Here is a 26,158-nt window from a genome sequence, read left to right as displayed (position 1 = left end):
AAACTGCCTCACCACTGCCCACTCCGCCTACTCTAACACTGCCAGCAATGTCTCCCATCGAAATCACAGCGCAGGGTATCGAAAACCTTATCGACAGAATTAAACTTTCGTCAGCCGCTGGAGTGGACGAAATGAACTCAAAAGTACTGAAAAACACAAAACACATTTCTGCCATTTATCTCTCATTACTGTTTCTGCAATCGCTGTCGACAGGAACTTTACCGGACGACTGGAAGGTGGGGAGGGTCATCCCGGCCCACAAATCAGGTCAAAAGGATTCTCCGCTAAATTATCGTCCCATCTCCTTAACCAGCGTGCCTTGCAAAATCATGGAACATGTCATCTATTCCCATATCATAAACTTTCTAGATGCAAACAACTTCCTTGATCCGGCTCAACACGGGTTTCGTAGGGGGCTCTCCTGCGAAACCCAACTGGCAATCTTCACTCACGACGTGCATGCTAACCTTGACCGCAACCTGCAGACCGATGCGTTATTTTTAGATTTTGCGAAGGCATTTGACAAGGTACCTCACCAGCGCCTAATACTAAAACTCGCCCTTTTTAAATTTACACCCTTATATCCTGCAATGGATTAAAGAATTTCTAGCTAACCGATCTCAGTTCGTTTCTATTAACAACCACCGCTCAAGCGCTCTCCCTGTTAAATCTGGCGTCCCTCAGGGATCTGTGCTCGGCCCACTCTTGTTTCTAATATATATTAATGATCTAGCTTCACATGTGTCATGTAAAATTCGTATCTTCGCTGATGACTGCGTAATCTATCGCACTGTCACTAACATTTCTGATCAAATGGCCCTTCAAAACGACCTTAACAGCGTCCATAAATGGTGTGACCTCTGGCTAATGACGCTAAATGCTAACAAATGCAAACTCATTTCCTTTCATCGACAACACAACCCTCTTATTTTTTCCTATGCAGTTGCTAACTCGTTTACAGAAAGCGTCCAATCGTTTAGGTATCTTGGTGTCACCCTCTGCAGCGATCTTTCTTGGCGAACACACATTACCACAATCATATCATCTGCTAACAGATCTCTAGGATTCATGAAACGTCATCTTCGTCATGCGCCGCAACACGTGAAGCTGCTCGCTTATAAAACCCTCATCAGACCCAAACTTGAGTACGCCAGCCCCATCTGGAGCCCACACCATGCATACCTAACAAATGCACTCGAATCAGTTCAGAACCGCGCCATTCGTTTCATTCACTCTGCATATTCATATACCACCAGCGTTTCAGCTCTGAAGAAGAATTCCGCTCTTGAAAGCCTCGCAGACCGCCGCCGCATTGCCAGCCTCTATTTGCTCCACAAGTTTTTCCATAGTTCTCTAAATCAACCACCCTACATTACTCATCCGAACCGCATATCTCACCGCACTTGCCATCCGTTTCAGATCGCCCGCCCTGTGTCGCGTACTGCAACTTTTTCAGGTTCATTTTTTCTCCGAACTGTTGTGGACTGGAATGGCCTCCCCACCGATATCGCTGCCATCACACACCTGTCTGCATTTTCAGATACGCTAAGCAATTATTTCAAAGCAATGACTTGTACTTGTTGATCAACATATTAACCCACCCCTTATGTAATACCCCCTGAAGGGGGTCTTTAAGGTGAATAAAGTGAAAGTGAAGAACAAAAGAGCAAAAAATACTAACATAAATGAGGCTCACGAGGACTAGAGCAAGCTACAACAAATAATACAGATAAACTAGCTAAACACATCGTGACAAAGCATAATATTCAATTGGAACTCTGCTGAAAAAAAAACTGTGTGGAAAAGTGATGCACAAAAAAAGCAGTAGTGCCACGTGCAACAACAGGAAAAAAATATAGTACCAGAATTCCAAAAGGCTCGGTTGAACAATTAAATCAGCTGAAAAAAAAAACGGCAGAATGTACAGTTTCCGAAATTGCAGGCGCTTAAAATGACAGTAGGTGAGATGAGGCAGACCTGAAGGCAGAATGATCACATATTAAAATGACAGGTCAAGGAAGGCGATTCCAACTTTCCAGCGTCCTGGGAATGAATGAATTGTAAGAATGTTTTATTTTCCATGAAGGAATACTAAATTTAGACGACTGTGTTGTTACTAATCTGTTCTTAAGGATAAGGTTTTCTGAAACAAAGACAGAGTGTTTCTCTACTTTGAGGCAGGAGTGATAAGAAGTTTGTTTTCATAGTCGCGATGCTAGAATTACGGTAATGATTAAAAAAAGTGAATCGAGCCGCACGGTTCTATACAAATTCGATTTGCTCGATGAACGTCTCTTGACTGGCGTCCCAGACAGATGCTGCATACTCTAAGTTAGTACTAACTAAACATTTTTAAAGAAGCAATTTATAACCACGCTTGTTCGAGGGAACTATCTTCCCAGCCTTCCAGTCATCCGGTAGCGGGCTGTCCGGGATTGCTGAAATAGATTACACAGTATTATTGCTCAATACAGCTTAGCATTGATCAGAATCTTAGAATTTATGTTGTCAACACCTCATGCATGTGCAGATAACGACGACGACAACATAATTTTGAATAACGCCAATGCAGTTGACGCTGCAAACAAACTTCCGATGTGAACAGGTGATTATCATACCACCGTTACACAGGCATTTTTAATGCCCTCTGGGTCAATGGAGATCGAACTCATTGGGGATTGGCCGGTGCCACCCGTTGGTTTTCAATGACCATTGCCTCAAAGGTTCACTAATAAGCATTGAAATTTCATGGGCCTACGAGAGGAGCCTTGCACGTACTAACCGTTTGCCTGCTCGTGAAGTTGATAACAGACGACCGGCTACCGTTCTGGGCACCTCCAAAGTGCTCAAAGTAGGTGAGGAAAAAAGAGGAGATTAAACAATAAAATTGGATCAATGCCATTTGCAAGTAGGGTAACGTGAGATTGTTTCATCTTCAGCTAACTTCATATATAGCGCTATAATGCTACATTTGCAACAGTCCCCTCTCTGAAAGGGTGCTTTGTGCATGGTTTGCATGTAACATATAAACGCGACTGAAGTATGCAGTGAAGATCCACCCATATTCAGGACCACGGAACAGGATTCCTCTGTGACAAAAAGTATGCCGCTGTCAAAGCTCAGCTAAACATGACGATGATCAAGAGACGAAATTCTAAGTTCAAGAATATTGATGCCTTAAAAAGCTTATCTTGCTCACTGCTGTAATTGGCCAGCAGAGTAATACAGGGCGCCGGGGATCGTGGCCAGTGTTACGAACTGTTGGTTCTTTTCAAGAATCTTTTTTTAGGGGCACTTCTGTTAAGACGAACAAACCTTCTTGTCTCTTGAAATTCGTTTTAAAAGGAGTCTTCTCTACTTCACAGTTCGGCACAATCCACAGAGGGCGATGACAAGGCGATGATGGGCAGCGATGCGCACTTCATTTTAGAAGCATTCATTTTTCACCGGCGAAGCGGCCACAGATCAGTGGGCATCTTTGTCAATTTCATAGTTACTATGCTGCAGCACTTGTTGGATAATTTCGGCCTAAGTTGCCACAAAGCCCGCTAAAGGTGAAAATGAGCAAAACGCAGCAGCATGGCGAAGAAAAAAAGTGTCAGTACTGACCAGTAGGTTCATGGCTTACAACAGGCGTGCACATGTCTCTTCATAAGGGGGCGCCGACATTAGTGCCTCTCCAAGCCTTCTGGATAGCAGAGAATAGGGAACAAAATTTTCGCACCCCTCCCTCACGCCAAATGGGGGGGGGGGCACTGCCCCTTGCCCTCCCCCCTCTATGCACGCCTATGCTGCTGACAACTGGACAGTTCCGGAGCTGTCATTATGGCTACCGAATAAAATTAAGTTTATAAACTGGTTAATGTCTAAAATTTTGTGATTAAATCAAAAAGTTTCTTTATTGGTTCAGGTTTTCATATTTTGCTTTCTCCAACGTTTAGCATTCGCAAGGATCCCCCAAGGGCGCTTGAGAATTCAATTATCATTCCTGAACCTCGTGAACGTCGGCAGTCGAGGTAGGCAGCACACAGAAGATGGCGTGCTGGTTCAGTTCTACTTTCACCTTGACCTTGGAGACTTCACTCTCAGAGAAGGGCGTGACTTTGTTTACATTGAAGGTGCTGAGGTGCAGGTCAGGGTAGGGCACTGCTGCATCATCAGTGTACCTGGGTGATATGCGTGAAAGGTTATCGTCAGAGGGGCCTGTACTTACAGCAGCTGCAAACTGCACTTGCTTAATTTTTTGTACTACCATGCAGGTCTTGCCATTTACACATATATCACTGCTCCACAGCTCTGGATCAGTGCATACCGTGAAATACAGCCTTATCTCAATGACTTGAGAAAAAGATGAACATTTCCGCTCAAGGCATGCATTTGAGGTCTTGCAATGACATATACTATAATACGGTTCATGCATAGCGTGCAACACGGTGAAAGTGCGTTGTGTTGTGTTTTATGGCACATAGGCACCTAAGGCCATCAGGCGCCAAACGCGACGCTTAATATGTTGGTCTCGTGGGAGTGAGTTAAAAAGTTCTTTAAAAAATTAGGAGGACGACGCTTAAGCTTCGCCGTAAGAATAAACGAAATAGCGCCTTCTCCTACTTTTCCCTCTTTTTTAATTTTCTTTCTAATTTCTCACCGAACATGGATCCACAACCACATTACCGATCACGGTCATCGATTATAACCACAATAACCGATCACACTACCGATTACCAATCACCAATAACTATCCAGGTTACACTGCACGAGAAACTATGCCACCACATTCTCATACACTACACACCATTTGTTTCAGTACAGTGAAGCAACACAACATCGCGTTTTCAATTCAAGCAATTTCTAACACGTAAATTAGCACGCACGCACGCACGCACGCACGCACACACACACACACACACACACACGCACGCACATGTACACTATGCACTGTACTGTACTATGTATGTATGTATGTATGTATGTATGTATGTATGTATGTATGTATGTATGTATGTATGTATGTATGTATGTATGTATGTATGTATGTATGTATGTATGTATGTATGTATGTATGTATGTATGTATGTATGTATGTATGTATGTATGTATGTATGTATGTATGTATGTATGTATGTATGTATGTATGTATGTATGTATGTATGTATGTATGTATGTATGTATGTATGTATGTATGTATGTATGTATGTATGTATGTATGTATGTATGTATGTATGTATGTATGTATGTATGTATGTATGTATGTATGTATGTATGTATGTATGTATGTATGTATGTATGTATGTATGTATGTATGTATGTATGTATGTATGTATGTATGTATGTATGTATGTATGTATGTATGTATGTATGTATGTATGTATGTATGTATGTATGTATGTATGTATGTATGTATGTATGTATGTATGTATGTATGTATGTATGTATGTATGTATGTATGTATGTATGTATGTATGTATGTATGTATGTATGTATGTATGTATGTATGTATGTATGTATGTATGTATGTATGTATGTATGTATGTATGTATGTATGTATGTATGTATGTATGTATGTATGTATGTATGTATGTATGTATGTATGTATGTATGTATGTATGTATGTATGTATGTATGTATGTATGTATGTATGTATGTATGTATGTATGTATGTATGTATGTATGTATGTATGTATGTATGTATGTATGTATGTATGTATGTATGTATGTATGTATGTATGTATGTATGTATGTATGTATGTATGTATGTATGTATGTATGTATGTATGTATGTATGTATGTATGTATGTATGTATGTATGTATGTATGTATGTATGTATGTATGTATGTATGTATGTATGTATGTATGTATGTATGTATGTATGTATGTATGTATGTATGTATGTATGTATGTATGTATGTATGTATGTATGTATGTATGTATGTATGTATGTATGTATGTATGTATGTATGTATGTATGTATGTATGTATGTATGTATGTATGTATGTATGTATGTATGTATGTATGTATGTATGTATGTATGTATGTATGTATGTATGTATGTATGTATGTATGTATGTATGTATGTATGTATGTATGTATGTATGTATGTATGTATGTATGTATGTATGTATGTATGTATGTATGTATGTATGTATGTATGTATGTATGTATGTATGTATGTATGTATGTATGTATGTATGTATGTATGTATGTATGTATGTATGTATGTATGTATGTATGTATGTATGTATGTATGTATGTATGTATGTATGTATGTATGTATGTATGTATGTATGTATGTATGTATGTATGTATGTATGTATGTATGTATGTATGTATGTATGTATGTATGTATGTATGTATGTATGTATGTATGTATGTATGTATGTATGTATGTATGTATGTATGTATGTATGTATGTATGTATGTATGTATGTATGTATGTATGTATGTATGTATGTATGTATGTATGTATGTATGTATGTATGTATGTATGTATGTATGTATGTATGTATGTATGTATGTATGTATGTATGTATGTATGTATGTATGTATGTATGTATGTATGTATGTATGTATGTATGTATGTATGTATGTATGTATGTATGTATGTATGTATGTATGTATGTATGTATGTATGTATGTATGTATGTATGTATGTATGTATGTATGTATGTATGTATGTATGTATGTATGTATGTATGTATGTATGTATGTATGTATGTATGTATGTATGTATGTATGTATGTATGTATGTATGTATGTATGTATGTATGTATGTATGTATGTATGTATGTATGTATGTATGTATGTATGTATGTATGTATGTATGTATGTATGTATGTATGTATGTATGTATGTATGTATGTATGTATGTATGTATGTATGTATGTATGTATGTATGTATGTATGTATGTATGTATGTATGTATGTATGTATGTATGTATGTATGTATGTATGTATGTATGTATGTATGTATGTATGTATGTATGTATGTATGTATGTATGTATGTATGTATGTATGTATGTATGTATGTATGTATGTATGTATGTATGTATGTATGTATGTATGTATGTATGTATGTATGTATGTATGTATGTATGTATGTATGTATGTATGTATGTATGTATGTATGTATGTATGTATGTATGTATGTATGTATGTATGTATGTATGTATGTATGTATGTATGTATGTATGTATGTATGTATGTATGTATGTATGTATGTATGTATGTATGTATGTATGTATGTATGTATGTATGTATGTATGTATGTATGTATGTATGTATGTATGTATGTATGTATGTATGTATGTATGTATGTATGTATGTATGTATGTATGTATGTATGTATGTATGTATGTATGTATGTATGTATGTATGTATGTATGTATGTATGTATGTATGTATGTATGTATGTATGTATGTATGTATGTATGTATGTATGTATGTATGTATGTATGTATGTATGTATGTATGTATGTATGTATGTATGTATGTATGTATGTATGTATGTATGTATGTATGTATGTATGTATGTATGTATGTATGTATGTATGTATGTATGTATGTATGTATGTATGTATGTATGTATGTATGTATGTATGTATGTATGTATGTATGTATGTATGTATGTATGTATGTATGTATGTATGTATGTATGTATGTATGTATGTATGTATGTATGTATGTATGTATGTATGTATGTATGTATGTATGTATGTATGTATGTATGTATGTATGTATGTATGTATGTATGTATGTATGTATGTATGTATGTATGTATGTATGTATGTATGTATGTATGTATGTATGTATGTATGTATGTATGTATGTATGTATGTATGTATGTATGTATGTATGTATGTATGTATGTATGTATGTATGTATGTATGTATGTATGTATGTATGTATGTATGTATGTATGTATGTATGTATGTATGTATGTATGTATGTATGTATGTATGTATGTATGTATGTATGTATGTATGTATGTATGTATGTATGTATGTATGTATGTATGTATGTATGTATGTATGTATGTATGTATGTATGTATGTATGTATGTATGTATGTATGTATGTATGTATGTATGTATGTATGTATGTATGTATGTATGTATGTATGTATGTATGTATGTATGTATGTATGTATGTATGTATGTATGTATGTATGTATGTATGTATGTATGTATGTATGTATGTATGTATGTATGTATGTATGTATGTATGTATGTATGTATGTATGTATGTATGTATGTATGTATGTATGTATGTATGTATGTATGTATGTATGTATGTATGTATGTATGTATGTATGTATGTATGTATGTATGTATGTATGTATGTATGTATGTATGTATGTATGTATGTATGTATGTATGTATGTATGTATGTATGTATGTATGTATGTATGTATGTATGTATGTATGTATGTATGTATGTATGTATGTATGTATGTATGTATGTATGTATGTATGTATGTATGTATGTATGTATGTATGTATGTATGTATGTATGTATGTATGTATGTATGTATGTATGTATGTATGTATGTATGTATGTATGTATGTATGTATGTATGTATGTATGTATGTATGTATGTATGTATGTATGTATGTATGTATGTATGTATGTATGTATGTATGTATGTATGTATGTATGTATGTATGTATGTATGTATGTATGTATGTATGTATGTATGTATGTATGTATGTATGTATGTATGTATGTATGTATGTATGTATGTATGTATGTATGTATGTATGTATGTATGTATGTATGTATGTATGTATGTATGTATGTATGTATGTATGTATGTATGTATGTATGTATGTATGTATGTATGTATGTATGTATGTATGTATGTATGTATGTATGTATGTATGTATGTATGTATGTATGTATGTATGTATGTATGTATGTATGTATGTATGTATGTATGTATGTATGTATGTATGTATGTATGTATGTATGTATGTAATTTAGTTACTATAAGGACCTGTCGAGAAACGGAATGCGCTACAGAGTTTTACCCACAGAGGGAAAGCTGGCGCCACCCTCTTGGCGAATTTCTTAAAGGGGGCTTCATCCACCGTTGTACAGTGTACTAGAGTCAGTACACTGTAACCATGGGAATGCAGGGAAGGCAGTTTGGATGTACTTGGCTTGGCCCTAAACATACCTGCGACAGCATAAATGCACGTTTTCGCAAAATAAATGATTGCAAGGAAATGTTGCATATTCGGTATGTTTTGTAATGAAATATGGTAACTTTACATCACAGTAAATCAGCAGAAAAGTCGAAAGGCGTAAACGACGACCGAACTCGCCCGGCGAGAGAGGGCTTTCTTTTCATGCCGCCAAATATAGCTAACCATGGAAAATATCGTTTTTTTTTTTCGTTCAACAGACACACTTTTCAGAGTGAATATTCCTTCAAAAAATTGTTAGCGCCTAAAATACTACCCTTTAGGAGCTTCCGTTCTCGAATTGTGAAAAACAAATGTTTCATTTGTGCAGTCTGCTATTGCGGGACGAGCCCTATGTCTGTGCATAGGCTTTGTTCGTGCCATGAGAAACTTGCATGATCCCTCACTTTTCTATAATATACGTGTTTGCACGCATTAAATGCCAGCTCTCGCCATGTCCTGGCGTTGCGCTTACAGATTTTGCCAAGAAAAACGCCTGTAAGAGCGCCATTGTGGTGTATGGCCGTGAAGCTGTGCAAAATACTTGCGATGCGCCGCGCGCCGCTGCACCAGTTCCAAGAGGAATTATGTGGGCACGCCGAGGTGCGCGGGAAAGCTGCCATGAATCCGCAGCTACGAAGTTCACAACAGCCCAGTGATGAGAGCAAGAGCTGCTGCGCGGTGGGGCTTGCGCGCGAGCGGCTAGAGGCTGCGCGAATACGTGTGCGCAAGATGGCTTCCGTCCAGCGAGGAAGCCGGGCGAGCGACGGGAGGCCCATTACTGCGCCTCTGCTAGACAGCGGCGCAACGAGGACTGCTGGTAGTTGGAGATGCCTGCAGGGACCGCCGCACCGTGCTGAATTTGGAAACACTATTGAAGACGGGCACGTTGGTGACCGCCGCTCCCGGCGATGCGGTGAAAAGGCAGACCGCCGTCGCCTGCCTGCCTGCAGCATGTAGCCGACGCCCCACGAGAGAGATGCGGGGTGAACTGCACTTCTTTCGGCTGTTCGAACAAAACTGTCTGATCTCTCAAAACGGCGAGTGCAAGCGGAAAACCTTTTCTCCTCGTAGCTTTTGGCACGAGGGAGAGAGAAAACGGAGCGAGGAGTCAATTTGTATTTTTTGTTGAAAAGCATTGGTCCCAAAAACGTTCTCCCGGTTACCTTTCTGGGACCAAAATGCTATGATTTGTTTTTGTTTCTGCTTAACGCCCTCGAAAAAACGTTTCTGGGACATTAGTGGGCGCACTTCCCTTTTGCTTGCGTTTCTATGTCCTGCCTCTACGGCCTGGAAATGTTCGATAAATGTTGTACTGGGACAGGGACGTTCCATCCTTTCTGCGCGCTCCTGGGGAGGTACGTTGTTTGCTGGGAGGGAAGCACTACTGCATATTAGCTGCAAGAAGTTAATCAAACCGTTGCTAACAAACCATGCACTTGACATAACAGACAAGAACGCAGTTGCGAAGATGTACAAGAAGAAACCTCTTTCCCGAAAATTCTTGAAACTGCAGTAAGAAACGATTTCCGCCGCCTTCATCGCACCGACGCACGCCATTTTTTCTTGTAAGTACGCACGTGTCTGTGAATTCGAGCGCAGTTTTTTTTTTTAATATTCACAAGTCGCTCGCTATGTCTGGTACTCCCCTTGTTCCAGTTGTCAATTCATCAACGCACGTGCTTGTCATTTGGAGAAATCCGGTCAGCCAGGCCTGTTGTGTTACTCCCAAAGTCACGGTGCGCGTGTGCATCACACAGGAACCTAGTGAGCTTTGTTTCTTGTGGAAAGAATAGAGAAGAGGGAAATGTGTTTATTTGAAATTTATCAACGTTATTTAATGAGGTACCGTTCGGCGAAAGCGCGTCGGAAAAATGACCAGAAACAGCGCAGCTAGGCTGCGCCCTCCAAGATCTGCTTCACCCAACCGAAACATCTCTCGCAATGCTTCGCAGCAATATTGTAATTGACGTGTGCTTCGCAAAGTTCTAAGAACATTAATATGAGGGATGTGCCCCCTTCGGGCCAGCGACTCCCCAGGCAGGTTACCGCGACGTCTCCAGCTTCCATCCATTGAGCGCTATGCAGTCCTCCTTTCCCACGGGTCACCTGGCTACAGTTGAGAGCTCAGGTAATTCCGGACTTCTTCCTGTCCTTATTCTATCTCATGGATTATTTTCCCTTTTTGCTTGTCCGAAGTAGTTTATTTCTTGCCATTGGCAACAGTACAATATACAACCGTGCATCATGCAATGTAAATACTTATTTTACGGTATTTCTAGCCACTTCAAGCACTTGTTGCAATATGGATGTTTCGAACATGTTCCTTTTGTTGTAAACCGTCCAAAATTTACTGGTTATGCAGCAGACAAAAGGTCCTAACGGCATAATATAACGGAGTGCACAGCATGCTTTCAGATTTCGATATCGAGACTGATGATCCTTTTTCAGTGTTATGTGGAAGTCAGCTCAGACTTCTTAAGCATTTGCTGCACTCTAAGACCTTCAAAAACATGTTTTTTTCTCATTAACAAATTAAAAGTTGTTGCTCAAAGCCCGAAAAAAGGATGAAACAGCATGATCGGGAGTCGCGCATCACAGTCTCCCAGCCATTGAAACCGAAACTGAGGGTCAACTTTTAGCGCCGCCTCCAGTCTGCGCAATTTCGAGGCGATCTCGGGGCCCATTGAAATCTAGGAGACGCATCAGGCATGTTTTGCAGGCGGCATTGGCAAGTAATGCAACACAACGAAATCGGGTGGTCGCATTGAAGATGAATAAAAAAAAAACGGCTTTAGTGGAATCAGGCACACTTTTCGTCATTGTACTACCGGCACTCAAAGTGGCAAAAGTAAGTAATGCCAGGCGTTCTACGGCAAAGCGAAGAACAGCATTCTGTAGAACCTTTTTCGGCAGTCGTCGTCAGCAGACAAAAACGTTGGTAGCAGACGAACCTGTAGCAACATGACTTGATCAACGCCACCTGCACAGTTCACAATGCGGCAATACAATTGTTTTTACGAAGCATTGTTTTTGCTGGGTGTGTAAGCAAAGAAAGTAAGAAAGTATGTTTTTGCACTGCCTCGTTATTGGTAGCTTTGTGCCAAAATTCTTAATGCCGATATTTTCCGCCAGGCCTCCGCATTTCAATATGGCAGCCATCAGCTGATTCGGCCGGCTCCGCTAGCCGCGCTGTTCGTTTCGTTTTCATCTGCCAATGTTTATCAGCGAGGCGCTGTCTCGATAAATGCCGCAGCTACCAAGGTGAAATAATGAGAGCCGTTTCATTCCTGGACAAAATCGAGTACGAGTTTGTCGGCAACTTTCTGCAGCATGCAATCTGCCTTGGAGATGTCGACAACGACAAGGTGAAATATTGCATTTGCGCGTCTTCAGATTGAGCATCTGTCATTCGCCGCCCGTGTCTTGGTCAGACCCCCGCAGTTTATGCGCGCCATTTATCCCTTAAAGATAACAACAACAACAAGAGATGCAGCTCTGTGCTCCGACCGACTCTGCACACCATGCTGTTGCGGGTTGAAATCGTCACATCGATGCACTTGTGATCACTAAGCGACCGCCTCAGTCGCTGAGTCTATGTTTGCGCCGTGAGCTGTCGTCGAAGTATAACGTTTAAATGCAAATTCTTTCCTACTCACATAAGGAAATTTTATGCGCTGGAGAGCATTACATATTTATTTGTTTGTGATGGTTACAAAACTTCTCTAAGTTATTCACAGATACTGCGATCCAAAAAGAGCGTTTTAGCAGGTTGGGAAATACAAGTAGTAAACGCACACTTCTCTGAAAAACACTGCAAGTTGTAAACAAATACCCAACCCCTTGTTTAATTAATAATACCATTTCCTTTTTATGCCCCGAGGCAGTAAACACTGCGCAAAAAAAATTCTGTAATATAAGGCAATAAGTGCATTAGGCGAAGTTGCAAGCACGAATACAAATAATAAAAAGAATTGTGGGTGAATGGTGCATTCTATTAGGTGCTGGGCCTTAATACGGTGCTCTTCACTTGTGCAGAAAGCTGCGCTAGTTAGATTAACATGTAATAAAGAACTTCAGAATCGGGTCAATTAGTTGCATGAACCGTGTATTGCTGTGGCATAATAATAATCTTAGTAATGCTATTCCTGTCGATAACAAAATAATGCAGAGTCACTGTAGAGACTGTGAAAAGGCTATGTGGGCAAGGTGTTGGTTACATTCGTTTTGGTCCAGTTTTATGGTTTTCTGCATGGTTTTTGTGTAGAAAACTGTGCTACAGTGCCTGCATTGTTGTCTTCTCATTTCGTGTTGAAACCGTGTCGCTCAGTAATGTGTTTGCTGCTGATTTATATTGAATAATGAGGGCTCTCCACCCCATCTAGTAATACATTTTTTTTTACAGTGAAAGTTTAATCTGAATGTTCAGAGCCTAGCAAAATCCTGTCTTGCCTGTTTGTGCCTAGCGCGGACACCCCTCATCGTCTTCTATGCAGCACTGTATAGCGTGAGCGCTCCGTCCTGCAACACTGCCCGCCCATCGTTGCCTTCTACGTTGCACTAATCCGTAGGTTCTGACCCAAACAAAATCGTATTCTGCATGTCCGTTAATAAAAAGAGAAAATTGACTCAGTCATCATGTGTGTGCCTCACTTCGGTTATTCATGCATGTAAAGTTAGTGAAAAAATTCTGCCATGAAAAATTCCGTGCTTTTGGTGTGAATCGAATGTTGTAAACATTAGCTGTCATTTTTTTTGCAACATCTGTGATAGCATGCAAATCATGTATGCCTTCACTTTTTTCTTTACGTCCTGTGAAAAAACAAGTTTTTTGTTCATTCTTTCCAGAACATTGAGCTGGTGGCCGCCAACCTTCAGGGGGACCTCGCCGTGTTCAAGTTCCAGCAGCCCAGACCATGGGCGATGGCGTCAAACTTGAGTGCGGTGAGAATTTCGGGCCACTTTTTCGGACACCCCAACATGCTTAACACACATTTGCCATGTGTACAATTTCTAAGAAAAAATTAGCTGCTGTTTAAATACTGCTGAATCTGGTTAGAGAGCGAAAGCTGTGGTGCATTGGGCAACTAGGTGTGGCTTGGCATCTGTAACGTTGAGTGCGTTCTGCACACTGGATAGGCAGTGCACCCATCCTGGCAGGTGGCAGTTAAATTAATGGTTGATCGTTAGAGGTTGGTCACCCAATGAACGCTGCGGCCTATTGCTGCAGTGCCACGTTTCTGCCACAATGTCAATGCCAATGCATGCAGCGCACATTTGTTACTACCGCCACGTAGCTTAAAGCATGACTGAGGTGTCCACTGTCCCAGGGGACCAGTTATGTGCCTTTGCTTTGCTTTCGAAGCTTCTGCTCTTTATTTCTTTCAGCACAGCTATGGCTCGGCGACGTCACATGGTTAGAAACACATGCTGAACAAGCTACGGACGAGACTAGTAAAGCTTTCGCTTTAAAAACATCGCTTCTACAGCCTAAGCACTATTGGAAGTTGGAGAGTGCTCACATGCTCCCACATAGTCACCTTTTCGAGAAGTGTGTAACAATACAGAAGCAGCTCATGGCTCTCACTCCTGCTCCAACTGCTCCTTTATGCTCCAAATAAGATTTGCTGCTCCATCCTGATACATATTGCCAAATTGCTCCAAAGTGCTCCAAAATGAATGTCTTCGGAGATAATGATGATAGTTCCAGGCCTCTTAAGGGGGTCAGAGTGGGCGGATCAGAGCCTATGGATCTGCTTTGGGCGGGAGTAAGTCGGAGATGCCTCTAGTGCAACCTATCACTACTGAATGCAACCTCTTAAGGAGCTGCTTCAGCAAGCAAAGAACTGGAGTGCCTTAACTACTGCTGCCGACATGGCATTGGTAGCTTTCACATCTTTTCCTCACTCCGTGAGCGTCACATGGTCAACTTAGTTCCGGTCAGTCTGGCCAAGTAGTTGGTTTTGGTCACACAGTGGCAAATTTATTCCGTGCCTTATGTGTTTTGGGCTGTTTGTTACGATCGTGAAAGTCGCTGCTCTTTGAATACACAAAAATGCTGTATAGGTGCTTAGAAAGTAGAGAGTTGAAGCAAGTTGCACCCTTTATAGCTAGGCAGCTAGGCCTGTTGTTCTTGTTGTAACTAAAGTGCATCATGGTATAAACAGGGGTTCATTGCATTTTTGATGGAATAAATACTTAAGAATCACAGGTGTAAATAATAATGCATGTAATACTCACTTCTTCCTGCAGAACAGCTTCAAATAATGGTCAGGGAGGCCAGTAATGAGACGTTAATCATAATTTGATTGAAAATTGAAAATTGGTTTTTGGGGAAAGGGAATGGCTCATATCTGTCTCAAGTGGACACCTGAACTGCAGTGCCATAAGGGAAGGGATAAAGGAGGGAGTGAAAGAAGAAAGGAAGAAAGAGGTTCTGTAGTGGAAGGTTGGGGAATAATTTCGACCACCTGGGGATCTTTAATGTGAGTGCACAGCATAGCACAGGGACGCCTTAGCGTTTCACCTCCATCGAAACACAGCCGCCATGGTCGCGTTCGAACCTGGGAACTCTGGATCAGTAGCCAATCGCCCTAACCACTGAGCCACTGCGGCGGGTGCCATAATTTGATTTGTTGATAGTATAATTATGCTTTAAAATTGGCTTCTTCTTGTGCAGTGCACCTTTAAAAACAGTGCACAGCTACTCCAGACTGCCTATCAGGCTGCTCCAAAATGCTCCAAAGTCCATTTTTTGATGCTCCGAAAATTGCTCCATATTACGGTTTGGCAGTAGCAGCAGCACTGCGTTCTCAGCAGGCTTGCAAGTCAGTTGAGGTTTTTGCTTCCCGCACAGAAATAGCTCCCAAGTTTCATGGGCTGTACCATGAGATAATGTGTAATTCTGATTTAAATATGCATTGATTCGGGCATGTATTTAAATAAATAAACCTTATAAGGTGTTCTTGCATATTTCTGTGGGCACACAGCCTGTAGCAGAGAGCGCAGAGAAAACTCAGAGGAAGGACAGTTGGACTTACAGCTGCAAAGTATTTTGTGTACATTCGTGGGAACACTGAAGTTAAAAAATCTATTTAGATTAACGCTCCGAAGCAGAAAGGCAGGAGGATATACTCTCTCAGAGTGGCAGCAGAGCAAGGTGGCTGTGCACGAATCTTGCACTAGGTCGTATGGTTGTGTGCTCCAAAGCCAGTCCAGCGCATTTTCTTTTACTGAGTGGAGTGCTTCAATGCACCTCATGCCTCTTCTCTTCTCGGAGCAAGATCTTTCAGGCTGCTGATAGCCTTTCGCTGTGAGAGTGACATGTCACACAAGAAGCATCCATTTTAAATGTTTTCTTCCAGCTTCCGCACGTGCCAACAGGAGCTTTAAAAAAGGGAAAGTATAGGGAACTGTCATGATTGTGGCTGCCACATGATCTCATATGCTGGCCTTGCACATCGCTTGTGCAAGCTAGGGAATGTCTTTTGCGTGAAGCATGCTAGGTATGCTTGGGAGGCAGCATGCAGAGCTCATAAGCAGAGATTTGCCGATTGAAATTCAACTTTGCACTTGTTGCTTAGAGTACCTTCACAGGATCTTTCAGTGGTATGCACACTTATAAAGACTTGTTGCATTATGCGATAATTGTGCTTGTGAAATTTTTTTATGGTGTCGAGCATATTATAGGACTCAAGCAATCAAGTGGATTCCCTTCAATGCAGAGTCATCAGAGCCGAATTCTTTCACGAACTAAGCAGGTCAGGAGTTGTTCAGTTTCCCCACAGACAGATTGTGAAGAAAATATGGTAAACATGGTCCGCTCAACTTGCTCACATTGACGCAAACTTTTTCAGCTGACCTTTGGAGCATGTTTGATGAGTATGAGCATGTTGGAACACCTTTTTTTTGTTTTTCTTTAATTTATTTTGCTGTAGACCCATGATCCCACTGATGCCTTTTCGAGCTTTGTGCTGGAGGAAAACATGTACATGAGTGGCTACTGAAATTGATATCTCTGTTGTTAGCCAATGGCTTACACGCTTGCAGTCACGTGCCGCAAAGTGTGGTAAGGGAATAAGGGGGAAATAAGTATCTTCCCTGATAGAATGCTGCAGTGCTCTTCCAGCCTAGCTTAACAGTGGTAAATTGTGAGCGGCCTCCTGTATGACATATGTCACGAAGACGACGACGCTGGCAGTGGCGTGGGACAGAGCACTCGCGCTAGGCCAGCGGCCATTAAATTATATCTCATTGACATCAGCCATCTCGTCTCATTCTTTGGCTGGCCGTCATGTATCATTTGGTGTGAGGTGCGGAGTATCATTCCCCATTCTGGTTTCGGAGCTTCGATGTCCTGCGTCAACAGTGGTCGTCGGCCGTGAGTTCCTGATCCGCGCCGCCCGGCTGTGCGCCAGCCGGCCAAGTCCGAACTGACCTCGCCACTCACCCCAGGTCCGTCCCGCGCCACTGCCAGCGTCGTCGTCTTCGTGACAATATACTAATTTGTTACATTCCTAAGCACAGCTGCAGTTCTTCTGGTGCATGAAAGTTGTGATCAGTATTCAGCAAACATTAGTGGGTGCCTTGTTTTGCGACTAGAGAGCAGGTGTCACAGCAGACCCTAAAACCGACAAGAACTAGTTGACTGCGAGTGCTAAATGGGATTTTTAGAAAATTTTCACTCCAGGATACTTAGTGCTTCTTTGTAAGCTTTTCCTCATAAATGTTTCTTTTATTTGTTGGTTCGTCTTTTGTGGCTTTAACATCCCAAAGTGACTGAGACTATGAGGGATGTTGAAGTCAAGGGCTCCGGAAATTTTGACCACCTGGGGTTCTTTAACGTGTGCTTGCATCGCACAGTACGTAGGCCTCTAGCATTTTGCTGCCATCAAAATGCGACCGCCGCAGCTGGCATTGAACCTGCGTCTTTCGGGTCTGCAGTCGAGTGCCATGATCACCGAGCCACCGCGACAGCTCTTTTTTTTTTATGGTTTGCCGACAGCCCCTGTAGTCTTGTACACATTCCCTTGAGTGGTTCGGTTGTCTGTTATTCTATATTCTTACCTTTTCTTATACTTCTGTTAAGCCAGGTTTCTTATAAGCCATTGCATTTATCTTTTATATAATAATAATAACAATAATAACTTCTTTATTTCCATCAGTAATGGAGGAGACTGCGAGTAAAAGTCGCTTTAGAGGCAAGCGACTTGACTAGAGCCCGCAGCCTCCTTTACAAGGCAAACAGCGATTGAGCAGGAGATATACATAGCAATTGACCACATGTGAAATTTGCACAAAAAATAAATGCAAAAACACAAATTACCTGAAAAACGCTCTTCAATTATTTAAGAAAGATTGAGTGACAAAGTGTTGACGTAAAGCTCGTACATCAGTTATATAAGTATCAAGACTTGATTTCGGAAACAAATTTAAAAGTGTTGGTAGTGTGTATGATATCTTTTGTGTAGAATAATTGGCACGCGGAGTGACTACCTTCCACTGTTCCGTACACCTTGTGATGTGATATAATGAAGGAGTCTTCTTTAATTAATGTTGTTTTCCCTTGGCACCAGAAGCAAATGGCTGAATCAGTGCCTGTGTGATGAGCTGCCTAAATATTTGTCCTCTCTGATTTGGAGCAGGCTTTTCTTCTTGTTTGTAAATCGGCCATGGAGCAGTTCTCTTTGGTGCACTCGACATGTCATTCTGAGTCTCTCAACTTGAAAGTACATATGCAGTTTTAATATAACGGGGGTGTAAGTTTCGAATAGCCATTTTTTAATGGGTGTATTCCATTTTAGTTTGAAAGCACTACTCCATACGTACCAACCCCGAGCAAGAATCTTGGCATCTTGTCTTGTGCTGCAAACTAACCCGCGCTTACCCGAGTTGCTTGGGTAAGTTTGGAGGAGCGTCACATCAGCTGCACGAGAGGTTGCTCAGAAAGAGCAACTTGGGTTGCACAATCCCTACTGGTGTCTGCAATAGAAACACCCACCTGCCAGTGCAGTGGCGCATCACTTAACTGCTGCGCCACTGTGCTGGTAATGGTATGAAGACTTGCTGTGATCTATGAAGGCTAGCAGAGAATGACCATTTCTGCATGTATAGTGTGAACTTGTTTGGAGCAGCAAAGGCATTTAAATGAAAAGAAGCACAATGAGAAGTCAGGGACGTCTTATAAGAAAATATGTAACGGATTATATGATGAGGCACATTCAATCACAAGTTATGCTCATAGGCATGTAACAGCGAGGTCTCAGCTTGTCGAATAAAACTCAGAAGCATTGCTTTCCTTCATAGTAATGTATGGTTTAAACCCTGGCATGTATGTGTCCTGTGTGATTCCATGCGCAGTTCCGTGCACACAACACAGGGCCTCTTAGTTTTCACCGTAACAAAGCTTGGAATGGTTTCAGTCCTGTTCACCAGCATTCAGCTGCAACAAAGCTTGGAATGGTTTCAGTCCTGTCCACCAGCATTCAGCTGCAACTCCACATTAAAACTTCTTCCGAACTTTAAAAGCCCCTTTGAAATCCATTGTTTTTCTTTATTTTGTTCAAATGAGCGCTCGTATGAGTGCTCAGCCTGCAGGTTATAGTGGTATTCATCTTGAAACTATGAGAAGAGCAGAAAGCAGCAGACTGGAGACTGCTTTTTCTTATGTCTGCATCTTTTTGCGATATTCACTCTTTCAGAAGGAGCTACCAACAACTGCAAATCTGGCTCTTTCCTACAGAGTTTGAGAGAGGGCTAGCTTTAAACTGATGAATTCGTAAATATTTGCTTAGAAACCTTATTTAAAACCTATTTAGATTTACCTTCACTTATCTGACTTAAAATTAGTATCACGTTATTCTTATATAACATCTTTGCCATTGTGACAGAATGGTCCATTAATACGTGTACCTTTGGTGGTGCAGCTAATTAATGTTTAATAAGCGAGTCTTCCAAATATTTTCAGAGAACACTTTGTGCGGGCTTCAGTGTTTAAGCTCATGCATGTCTTTTTTGTGAGAGCAAGTACGAGTGGACAGCTGTGATGAACAGTTTGGGTAGTTGTGGCAGTAGCAGTACTGCTCGACTCTGTGGCCTGATTGGTGTCTGCCACAGTGCCCTGCCAAACACATCAGGGCCCATGTTCAGTAAGTGTCCACAAAATGGACATCTCCACTTTGGTTCACATTGATTGGTTTGAGCCCTGGATATTGCGGTGGTGGCAGCTGCATGGCGACATATTATGCGTCTTTCTTTTGCTCTGCACTAACTGTTTATATTAAGTCAGTAAAAGATGTCTGTGATTGATTTAGAGGTAGTGTGAGCTTTTGCACAATTAATGGACATCTCCACTTCGGTTCATGTTGATTGGTTTGAGCCCTGGATCGGTGGTGGCGGCTGCATGACGGCATATTATGCGTCTTTCTTTTGCTCTGCACTAACTGTTTATATTAAGTCAGTAAAAGATGTCTGTGATTGATTTAGAGGCAGTGTGAGCTTTTGCACAATTAATGCATACTGAGATGCCAGCAATGGCATTTGCTCCTTTTTTGGAGCAGGGGAATTTACCTAATTTAGGCCATGCCTAAACAGACATGTCCACGCTTAGTTGACACTTCGAGAATAGGGTCTCAGGTTCTGCGAAGGGTAAAAATGACACAATGAGAAAGCATTTCATACTCGTCCACCTTTGATGGTGAAGTAGGATATTGAGGTTGTTGTTTTTTTTTTTTTAAATGTATTTTTGTCAGTTTTCAGTCTCGGTGTGCCAAGATTTCGAGCATTAGACAATGTCACAGGGGGTGAACCTTACAGGAGATGATAAAAACTTGACCGTTGTCATCGGTATATTGATGTTAGTACCAAAATTTGGAGTAGGCAATAATGGTCTTACTCCATTTGTGGCAACTAGAAGTGCACCTGAAATTGAGTGTAACAAATTGCATGTTATGATTGTTCCATTTACATAGTGCACTAGATATTGTTGCTTGTAAACTTGTGCTCGAACAACTTATTTTTTTCTTACCGCAGGTAGCCACTGTGATTGTTGGTGACATACTGAATGACTCACAGGTGGGTTAGACCATCACGCTTGATGTTAGCAGGTTAAACCCACTCTGTCATTCACACCAAAAAATGGTGCAAACTGAAAGTGGGTTGGCATTTCATGAGCACCTTTGAGATTGTAATACATTTTGCGTGGTTCATTGGTGACAAACAGTAGAACAGTTTCTTACCTTTTAACTAGTCATGAGAGTTCGTTGCAATTTTATTGTAGACCTTCATTTTTGTAAACAAACCCAGGTGATGGTCATGGTGCCCCAAAATGTTTCCAGCAGATGAACTTTCGGAATCGCCATCGTGGCATTTCAGGTGTTGCTCGTGCACATAGGACAATGTCTGCAGCTTTTCTTCTTCTAGTGTTCGTAATCTTCTTGAAGTGACAAGTGAATATTTCAAGCCGCACAACAGCAAAGCACACAGGCAGTAGCGGGACTGCTAGTGTGTCTAAAAGATAGCACCGTACACAAATCGCTATATATTGAACCAGAGACATGGCAGAGCTGGGAAGCGGTTCCCGCTTTTACAGAGTGTGGACATTGCAGCCTGTAGTGGGGAGGCCACAGTTGTATTCTGGCAGCTTTTCTCTGTAGGTGGTGGTCATGTGCTTCAAGATCAATTCTGTCATTTTAGTGGGCTGAAAATTTGCACTGCGTGAGCCTAGTACTAAGACCATCACAATAATGAGCTAAAATTCCAGTGCCTAGCAGGACACAAAAGGTACGGCAATGCAGAACAAACTGCGTTGCATTCGCAGTCGTGTTTTTGATGTTGAACTTGGTTCGAGTAGCATACAACAGAGTTGCACATTTGACAGGTGTGTGGATACAGCATGCATTTGTAATCCACCGAATGAAGAATTTGCAGCTGTCTTCCCCAGAATGAAGCGGCAGATGAAAAAAGCGTGCCACAGCACACTGTGCATAGTTTTTATGGCAAGGTCCTCACCTGGATGACATTGTTGCGCCCACTTTTCATACTGTACTTCAGACTGGAAACTGTTTGGGGCATGATGTGGTAATTGCAGAGCATAGAGTGGTTGATGAAAATGGCCTATAGGGACAGATGAAGCCTCTAGAGGCACCACTGTGACTGAGGAGCAATGAAGCAGAGCAGGTTTTAAGAGGCCAAGGCACATATTACTGCTTCAATATGCACCCATACGTTTTTACGGTCATTTATTAGGATTTCCACTCATGATTGTGTGCAATGCACTGCTAGCAGAACAAATATTTTACTGTACTTTTGTAGAAAAATGAAAGCTTCAAGAGGGGTTCAGTGTGGTATTAAAAGAGTGGTTGTTCCGTGAAGGGATGCACTCGCAGCTGCAGAGAAGTTTCTTCTAGCTTTCTTGTAATATAATTTCAGTGCGAGTTCTCCTGACTTTTGCAAGACCTCTGTAATGCAGAACGAAGCTCCGCGTTCTGTTCTTCGTGACAGCAGCCATGCTTGCAGATTACTTTCAAAAGCTGGTTCAGTGCAGCAGTTGCTAATTTTTATGGTTCTTATCTCTAAACTCAGTCATTATGATGTTCAGTCTTAGCATTGAATGGCTACAGAGTGAAAAGTGATATTCATCTGTCATCAAGTTATAGTGTCCTTGTGCCCCTGTTCTCACTTTGCGGTAGATTGCATGCATAGTTTCTTTTCAAGTTTTTTGTTTATCTCTGGACAGCAACACTAAATAACTCATCGAAATTGCTTTTCCAGTTTTATTGCTTTGTTTGCAAGACTAGTTTGTTCACTGAGGTGAAGAGTGCCAATACATATGTGGGCAGGAAGCTTTGGTTCAAATATGTGCATTACTGAACAAATTTATTCACTTTCTTCTTCCTACAGTCATTCATACATTGCTTATGGTTTTTCGTTAGTGAACGGTTCATTTCTTGTGCTTCAAACTGCTTACTCTTTTATGCTTTCTTCACAAATAAATATCAACAAGTCCTATTTAAGTGTCACGGTCGCTTTGTTTTCTTTCCTTCCCATTTCTTCCCTGACAGAACAAGGTTATCAGCATCAGCTCTGATGGCTGGTGCCACATGTTCAGTGTGCAGGAAGACGCAAGTGTAAGTTTTCTTCTTTTTTTTTTCTAGCTTACATCTAACCTCTGCTTTGCTGCTGCTTATATGTACGTATACCTGGCATTGGAAAATGGCTGTGAGCTTTTCTGACATTTTTGGTCTCTGGCCGTCTTCTGATAGGACGAGGACCGAAAGCAGCTTCAGCCCTTCCACAGTCAGCGGTTGCCCGCAAATACCAAGATGGCCTTACTGGCCGACATCAGTAAGTCTCTTGCCCACCCTGTTCTATGTCCGAAATGTGTGCATATGGTATTTTATATGCAGATTTCTAGAAACAAATGCAGGAAAACAGAAGTGTACTTTGCTGTAACGTTTATATGCGGGACCTCTTCAGAAGCGACATACTAGTTGCACAAAAGGACAATCGGAGTGGAGGTTCATGTTGGTAGCAGCTCTCATAGGACAACACCAGTGGAATCTGGTACTCTAACCCTTGAGGGCGAGCCTCATCACACATGTCGCTAAGCAGCCCACTGCAGATGCTGCATGCTTACACTTTCAGCTGAAGATAAGATCAGAAATTCACTTTTTTCTTGCATGTCATGTTCTTTGTGCACAGTGCTCTATTCAAGAGCCATCTACTCAGACATTTGGAGAGAACTGCTTCATTGTAACTTAGCATCACAAATCTTAGCACAGTTATAACATGCACCCTCTTCTTTCAGGCGTTTTCACAGAGAAGTGACCACTGTGATAAGTTTTTAGAAAAAGCATACCCTATCAATGGCACTCTTTTGCCATCCTCAGTTTCCTGTGTGAGCTGTCTTCCGTTGATCACGTTGACACAAACCACCATGGCAGTCTTTGCGTAATGCCTGACCTGGGTACATGGCATTGTTGGTGGGCATGCTAGTTCATTTTCGTAAATGCATTCTGCTTTGCTTTTCTGCTCATCATTTATCATGTTGCATGGATCACCTCGCTTTTTCAAAGCAAGAGCCGTATAGGATGAGCCTTGCCCTTATGTGAGCCTTATGCCTCTAGCCAGCAAGGGGCCTTACACAGCATGCTTATCTAGCTAGCACTCATTGTCTGGAGGTCAGTTCCAGCTGGATGTTGGGAGGAGGAGGAGGAGGACTAGAAGGAGGAGGGAAGGTGAGGAGGTCTACAGGGACAAGAAACCGGTGCACGGTAGGAAAGGGATGAGGGGATATTATAAGGGTTAAGAAGAAATAGGAGTTTGGGAACAACAGCCCAGCAGCAGTAAACAAAAGCAAGATTTTAATGCTTCCCAAAATAAACTAGTCCGATGCATAAAATATCTTGCACTATACATGTTGTCTTGCGGTTAGCTGTTTGTTCAGGTAACAAGAAAAGCTTTGACAGTACGTTACTTCCTCATCGCAGAAGAACAGTGTGTGGTGATCATGAACATGTGGACAGAGTTTCACTGTAGGCTTGAGTTGTATCCAGCTGTAGTGCTTATTATCACTGCGATTGCCACTCCCGACTGTTGTGCTTTTCTTTGGTGCAGACAAGGATGGGAAGATGGAGCTGATCCTTGGCCTTACTGATAGAGTTGTTCGAACATACCAGTGGAGTTCTCTGTTTGAGGTACGTGTTGCTGCCACACCATGTTTTTTTGAGTGCTAGGTTGTCATAAAAGCTTCAAATAAAAACCTTGTTGATTAGGTTTGAATTGTTTCACTGCTTCTTTTGGGTGTGTTTTGTGTGTCTTTAAGAATGTGACCCTCCATGATATTTGTGGCATTCTGTTCACCAAAATGAAACCCATTGATTTTCGCTCACATACATGGTTACACTTCGGTTGTTTGATCTGTAGTACAAACAGGAAAGAATACGCATGAAGTACTTTATATATGTAGTGTCTAGCCTTGTGCGCTTTTTGACAATGCAGAATGCTTTGGGATCTGTTTAGGAGCATGGAAATGTAATGTAATCACCTTCGCTCTTGGCAAATTAGATCACTTGGTGTGGTTAGATCTGTCCTCAACTTCCCAAGCAAATGCGGGACGGGACCACTGTTATCGCCCAAATGCTTCATTTGCATGCGCCATGTTAGAGCATGGCAGTTAATGGAGCCGGCAATAAAACATTGCTTCCTGAAGGCAGGAAAAATGAATTTGCTTGCAGGAAATAAATGTGGCGGTGATGGTTTTACCCACCTCTGATTTCACCACACATGGTGGTGGTCCTTCTCATTTCAGATTTTTCCCAAAATTGTTATGTGACAGTGCTAATGGTACAGTAAGTACTGGCAGGGTATTTAGTTTTTTTTGCTTTCAGGGCTGTAGCCTACTTATTAAAAAATAGATTCAAAGCATCTTTGATCCAAATGGAAGTTTGTTCTGTCGTCTCTCCGAAGAGCACCTCTCTTTCTCGGTGTAGTTGCTAGAACATCCAGTGCACTAGTCTCTGTGTGCCATTGTAAAAGAATAAGACCTGCTGCTTTGCCTTGTCAACATGTAGCCACAGTTTAGATAGATGCAAAGTCCTGGTAGTCCCCCTGAAGGCTCCATGGGTCGGACTAGATTTAAGTCAGTGTTTTACCTTGACTACTCTGGACGAATGAGTGCATTTGCCAATGAGCACTTTTATGCTTGTCAGAAATTAGAGGTGTTTAACTTGTGCATCATAATGGGGCTTTTCTGCACGTGGATTTAAATGTGGTTTGTGTGGTGTGTGTTTCAGAACGGGGCCGAAAGCCAGGGCAAGCTGGTGGGTCTCCACAAGTGGGAATTTGCGAACCAGGTGGGATCCTGCTTTTCAACTGAGCAGAGGCAAAGCAGCCACCTCAAAGGCATCTGCATCGTCTCCGGGTTCCTTTGTTAGGCTGAGACCTTGCACATCCCCCACAAAATTTTTCGCGCTGCTT

The 26,158-nt window shown here is 41.3% G+C and overlaps 1 protein-coding gene across 2 annotated transcripts in view; it reads left to right on the top strand.

The window, feature by feature from the left end:
- The first annotated feature begins 12,320 nt into the window (after positions 1-12,320).
- The window catches only part of LOC144128309 (KICSTOR complex protein ITFG2-like), a 52,363-nt gene continuing 38,525 nt past the window's right edge, over positions 12,321-26,158 (top strand). Inside the window, exons 1-7 of one of the 2 annotated variants that reach the window (XM_077661627.1) lie at positions 12,321-12,549; positions 14,030-14,125; positions 21,212-21,253; positions 23,242-23,307; positions 23,443-23,524; positions 24,797-24,876; positions 25,975-26,034. In XM_077661627.1, the coding sequence (XP_077517753.1) occupies positions 12,454-12,549; positions 14,030-14,125; positions 21,212-21,253; positions 23,242-23,307; positions 23,443-23,524; positions 24,797-24,876; positions 25,975-26,034 (522 nt within the window). In that variant the 5' untranslated portion in view covers positions 12,321-12,453. The remainder of the gene's footprint in view (positions 12,550-14,029; positions 14,126-21,211; positions 21,254-23,241; positions 23,308-23,442; positions 23,525-24,796; positions 24,877-25,974; positions 26,035-26,158) is intronic. The other variant, XM_077661626.1, reaches the window with a different exon arrangement.

The sequence above is a fragment of the Amblyomma americanum genome, chromosome 4 (genome assembly GCF_052857255.1).
Source record: "Amblyomma americanum isolate KBUSLIRL-KWMA chromosome 4, ASM5285725v1, whole genome shotgun sequence".
NCBI classification, from domain to species: Eukaryota; Metazoa; Arthropoda; class Arachnida; order Ixodida; family Ixodidae; genus Amblyomma; species Amblyomma americanum.
The sequence above is the reverse complement of the archived record's forward strand: the minus strand, read 5'-3'. Positions and strand labels throughout refer to the sequence as shown.